We start from the raw sequence: 6,409 nt of genomic DNA on the forward strand, positions 1-6,409 counted from the left end.
ACAACTCATCTTGGACATACTATCAACATCTCGAATATATGTCCTTCAGGAGCAAGTATATACGTCCCAGAATAAAAATTTTGTAATTTTTCACACAAAAGTCAGGGTCCATTTGACCCGCTAAATATTGACCGATCTTTATCAAAACAGGTATGCTTATTCTTAGCCCCGATCCCCTTCTCCATGTAAAATTTCACGATGTTCGCGCCGTAATTGCGGCCTCTGGAGCGACCAGAAAAACCGACAAAAAATTAGTATTTGGTCCATTTCATCCCCTAAATATTAACCGATCTTTATCAAAAACAATAGGGGTCTTCATTGGCCAGAACCCATCCTACATGCAAAATTTCGTGAAGATTGGTCCATAACTGTGGCCTGTATCGTGTTTACAAATTATAATGGACAGACGGACGGACGGACGGACGGACACACATGTCTAGATCGACTCAGCTAGTCGAGATATGACGATCGGTATACTTAAAGGTGGGTCTAGGACCAATATTTCGCGGCGTTACAAACTTTTGGGGCTGCACAAAGCTATAATACCCTGACAACATAGTTGTGTAGGGTATAAAAATGGAGCAACAAAAATGTATACTAACGCATCAATTGAGAACGGCTGGACCGATTTGACTCAAAATTTCTTTCAGTTGTCGGTAATTACAGTGGGAAGGTTTTTATGAAAGAAAATTGCAAAAAATTATTTTAAAGAAACGGCTGGACCGATTTGACTTAAAGTTTCTATTAGTAGTCTGTAATTGAAGTGGAAAGGTTTTGAAAGAATATTTTGAGAAAAATTCGCGAAAATGTTGCAAAATATATTTTGAAAGACATTAGCATTTCCACACATTTTATATCGAACCTTTATGGTTCGTAGTTCTTTTTGGACATATTTTGGCGAAAATGGGCAGCGTATATCTTTATGTAACTGTCAATTATGGACAATTCTCAAAATATGTTAATTTTCTACAATTAATTGGATTGTCTTTGCCTTTAAAAAAACTATATACATATATATAAAATAGAAAAAAATTGTTTGTATGTTACCGATAGAGGCACAAATCGCTGAACAGATATTAATGAGATTTATACATGCCCTGAAAGTAACATAGGCTAGATAAACTTTAAAATTCCGCGTGGATGAAGAGTTATATCATCAATAGTGAACATACCTCAAAATTTCTTAACATGTAATATGGGTATATCTTAAGAACGGTTACAGATACCGTCTTCAAAATCTGTCTGAATGACGTAGGGGTATATACACATTGTACATTCAAAAATGAGCGCATTACGATTGGAGATATATGCACTCCCCGTTATACTTAAATAACCTTAATATAGAGAATAAAAAGTTTTGTTTGAAGAGTCAAAACCCGCTAAACAGATTTTACTGAGATTTTTACAGTACTTCATGATATCGGATAGAAGTAAAATAGGCTAGATAAAATTCTAAAATTCAGCGTGGATGCGGACTTATAGCATCAAAAGTAATCACACATATTAAATAATATGCCTATTCTATTCTTATATAATGTACTCCTCGCTGAATAGACTGCACAGAAAATTTCGCAGTCAGTCATGCCATCGCATTTCGATAGCATCAACAGTTTCCATACCTCATTTTCTATGCATATATGAATATCTTGAATAAATCGGCTCATAAAAATGTGTTTTATACTCAGTTAATTACAGATCCAAGCTTAAACGACCAGGAAGTAAAAAATTGGTTCAAATCAAGAACTTTCGACTCATAATTTTTGGTCCTATTATGACATTATCAGTAATAATAATAACCATCAGTTTAATAATTCCACTAACGTATGCTGTTTTTCATCTTTCCATTATCATCACATATTGGAACAAAAATTGTGTAAAATGAAAAAATAATTGACATTATAATTTTTACATTTTGTCAGTTTGTGAAAAAAAAACATTTAAATTTTGAAACTTTTTTGAATTTTAATAATTCTACCATTATTGGAGAAAATGACTATGAATTCAATAAAAGTATGCATCAGCTATATACGAGATAATTCTAAAATCGAAATGCGGATTGTGGATTTAAAGATGACATGATTCCTAGATGACATGAAAACAAAATGTGTCCATTTCTAGAAATTAAGTTTAGCTGACCAAATGGATATGGCTAAAACTATTATTTCGAGGATGTATAGATGAAACGACTAACTTATTTGATCTAGGTTTCTTAAAAATACTAATACATCTACAGCTAAGACCAATAATCCATTTAGGTTCGGTAATGCATTCTTTTAAAAGCCATTTTAGGCAATAAGACAAAGATACAAAATTCAAACTTAACTAGGATTAACAGCAGGGATCTATGCTATATTATTCAGAGAGAGGCATGCCAACCACATGGGAAACAGCTGAGAATACAGATACAGATGGGTCTACTATAATACCTACCTTTTCAAACCCATGTTGCAGTAAGTTTGGAAGAAGGGTCAAATACCATCAAATAGTAGCTTTTAAACTAAATAACAAAGTTTTCTACGTGAACTATCCTATTTCAATCACTTTAGCAGGGGCTGCGAAGCGCCACGGGTTCGGCTAGTTTTTTTATAATTTTGGTTTCATCCCAACAAATTTTCGCGTTTTTCGATTTCATATTGACGCATTGAAATTTGCCTATGTTTCACGCGATGAATTTGATTTTCTAATGTTAAAAAAGAACATCACATTTGTAAACAAGTAAAATAATCGTATCCAGCTTGTGTCGTGCATTCAAAATTTATGTTAGAATTTTCTGAAAAGAAGTTTTCTATTCACCGGGAATCCCGAATGACAAGTTATAACCACTTAAGAGTACCGAACAGGACCAAAATAGAAAAATTCCGGCAAACATATATTTGTATACCATTCACCACACTGTGGTACAGAGTATTATGTCTTTGTGCATATGTTTGTAAGAGGCAAAAGGAAACGAGATAGACACATGGTTCCTTTTGAGAATATGCATAGAATCATAATAAGTCGATTTATGCATGTCCGTCCGTCTGTCCATTTTAAATTGTAAACAAAGTACAAGTGGCATTTTTGATTCGAATTGAATTAAATTTGAATTAAATTGAATTAAATTTAATTGGGAAAAATCGATTCAGATTTAGAGCTCCCAAATATACATATATATTCACCCGATTTTGCATAAATGGTGCACCGAACTCCTAATATTTGTGTGATTTTTTGCACAGCGTATCAAATTGAACGACGTTATTGCGTTTTGCTGAAATTGGTATAGATGAAGCCATAGCTTCCATATGTATTTCGAACGGGTGTCTGATTGAAATTGATTGATAATTGTCTTCACATATGTACTCGTATGCTAACGTCCAAAGTCCGGCAATGTGAAATTAAAGTTACTTTGGGCCTGCCGTTAACCAGCTACCCCTAAGTATGTACCTATATTAATAATTTCTGATAAGGAGATTTTTTACTCAATTTAAAATATCAAATTAAAGCCAATGCGGTTGTAAAACGTGTTTATGAGGGCTTCGCTTAAAAGTGGACCAATTTTGATCATATTTAGTAAGAAAACTTTCTACCCAGGGAGAATCCGAAATACAAAACCGCAAATTAGGTTGAAAAATGTGCCCAAACCCTTCAAAAAATCAAATATTGGGGTATGGTGTACCCAAAAAGGACCGATATATTTATTTTCCAATACCAAATATCCTAGGAATAGTGCAATATATGGGTGAAATTCCATATCTCTGTTTTCAATATTACGACCTCAATCGGACGGACATGACTAAATCGACAAAGAGTAGTCTTTAAGATTAAATGGGGTCTCTGATGAATATTTCATTATTACATATTAACAATTTTGTTCTTTTAATTTCTTAGCACTTTTTTCTGGCACTTTTTTTAAATTTCTAGCATTTTTTTCAAAAAAATCTAGCATTTTTTCTGAACATAGTTTTGGCAACACTGTATATTACACACAACATTACATATATTGTCGCATTTTCTAATTCCTTTCTTTCACAATACAATTTTCACAAAGACAAATTTTGAATCAAACTTATAAAAATGAATTAAAACGGTACATATCGCATATCATTCTTTATTCTGATTACACAACCGAGATGCATCATAAACTCCGCCGAAATGGTACGCATCTTAAAAGGTAATAACTCTAACTGAAAGTATTTTACGGATCTCTTTCAAAAACAAGTCGAAAAACATAACAACATAGGTTAATAATAGTAGCGTGAATTGATGTTTATCTTAATTGGATGTAATACAAATGAACAGCTAAATGTTTATATGTATAAAAACAAAAAAGACAAAGAATTCCAAAACTTCCGAAAAATATTTGTGGCTTATGAATATTTTAAAACACACACATATGCATATAACATAATTACCGACCCAAAGAAATTTCAATGTGAACTAATGACCAGTTATTCGCTCTTTGGATTGAGAAACAAGTTGAACGACACATACACCCAAACAATGTTTCATAAATCTTCGATGTTTTGTAGGTGGTGGTTAAAAATCTCAAGAGGTAATTAGCCAAACTTACAGAAACTAAAAGAGAACAAGTTAAGAGAATATTTTCTTTTATGAAACACTAAAATATTATTTTCCATACAACTTTATTAGTATAAATAATATCGTCACTTCGATTGATATATACAGAAATTGTTTTGCTTTCAAACAGCAATCATCCAAAGAAAATAAATTTCAAAAAATGCGTACCTTCATTGTAAGTTAAATGTTTAAGGATAGCGGAGATTAAATTAAAGACTAATACTTGACATTCCTATTTGCTTCCAGGTTTTATGCTTAGTGGCTGTAGCCTGTGCCGACAAATTGGGTTATAACTACCAACCCGTTGGACACTCCGAAAGTGGGTTATCTTTCATCCCAGGTTCTTCCAACAGTGGATCATTCATCGCTACCGGAGCGATTGGCGGTGGTAGTGCTAGCGTTGTTGCTCCCGCCATTGCTCCCGTTGCTGAATTGGAAAAGGAATTCTACACATTCTCTGCCCCGGAAGGTGAATTCAATGATCCCCATGCCGCTGAACGTGTTGCTGGTAGCTTGAAGAAGGGACTCCGTGTTGTCTTCATCAAGGGACCCGAAAACAATGGTTTGGAAGATGCTGCCTTGGCTTTGGCCAAACAAGCTGCCCAACAAGAAACTGCTATCTATGTGCTCAACAAACAATCCGATCTCGGTGAATTGGCCAACAAACTTAACCAATTGGGTGCCAACAACAACCAGAAACCCGAAGTTCACTTCGTCAAGTACCGTACCCCTGAAGATGCTGCCAATGCCCAACGTGCCATCCAAAGCCAATACGATTCTTTGGGCGGTTCATCTCACAGTGTTAATGGCGGTGTTGCTCCAGTTTTGAACTTTGCTTCTCAGCCAGCTGTTCGTACTGCCACAGCTCAAACTCCCCAGAATGCTTATTTGCCATCATCGGTATTCCGTCATTAAATTTGGAAAAGGAAATAATAGCATATAGAGACTGATGAATTGTTGTTGAAATTGATTGTTAAATTTTTAGATATAAAAATAAATTAAATATATAAATTAAAAAAAACATATATTTTTAATAATTATGCTAGTTATACGTTTTAGAGTAACGTGTTAAAATTTGGTACTGATCGCACTATTAGTTTTTGTGTTATTACTGATCGTAAAAACACTGTTTAGAAAAAATGTCATCCTCCATAAATTGACTATATCTTCAAAATTTAATATAATTTTTACTTGGAACTTTTAAGGGGTTTTCTGGAACTAAATAATACCAGTATAAAATCGGAGGGGTATAGTCGGATGTTGTATACCCTTTAGTATAGTTTTATACCCTATACAACTACCAGGGAATTAATACTTTCTGCGGATCTATAATCCTAGCATGGGCATTATTTCGCGATATTTGAACTATTAGAGGTCAACAGCTCATCTTTTTCGAAACTTGTTTTCAGGGGGTAAACATTTGACCCGCTGAATATTGACTTTTCATTAGCAGAACAACCCTTCTAATTAGTTGGCCAGATTCCATTCCACCTTTGTTGTAATTCTGATTCTGAAAAACATACAATTATTAAGTTAATATATCATCCGATCTTCACCGAAAATTGTAAATGTTGTCCAGGACCCTAACCGGAACATCATGCAAAATTTTAATAATAAGTAATATCAGAATAGGTAAACCTCTGTAAATATTTACGTATGGAAATAATATCAACCTTTCCGGCCTATGTCCTTCAAGAATAAATATATACACCATAGAATACAAATTCGGTCATTTTCTCACAAACGTCTGGGTTCATTTGTCCCGCTAACTGTTAATCAAAGAAGTCATGCTTATTCTTTCTCTGTTTAAAATTACGTAATGTTCGGGTCATCACTGTGTCCTTTAGAGCGA

The 6,409-nt window shown here is 33.9% G+C and overlaps 1 protein-coding gene across 1 annotated transcript; it reads left to right on the top strand.

Moving 5' to 3' along the window:
* Positions 1 to 4,717: 4,717 nt before the first annotated feature.
* LOC133330216 (uncharacterized) lies at positions 4,718 to 5,472 on the top strand. The gene is made up of 3 exons (XM_061538680.1): positions 4,718 to 4,732; positions 4,804 to 4,876; positions 4,934 to 5,472. The coding sequence occupies exons 1-3, from the start codon at positions 4,718 to 4,720 to the stop codon at positions 5,470 to 5,472; spliced, it is 627 nt and encodes a 208-aa protein (XP_061394664.1).
* Positions 5,473 to 6,409: the final 937 nt, after the last annotated feature.

The sequence above is a fragment of the Musca vetustissima genome, unplaced genomic scaffold, assembly GCF_032173495.1.
Source record: "Musca vetustissima isolate MV318-11 ecotype Yass unplaced genomic scaffold, APGP_CSIRO_Mvet_v1 utg103117, whole genome shotgun sequence".
NCBI classification, from domain to species: Eukaryota; Metazoa; Arthropoda; class Insecta; order Diptera; family Muscidae; genus Musca; species Musca vetustissima.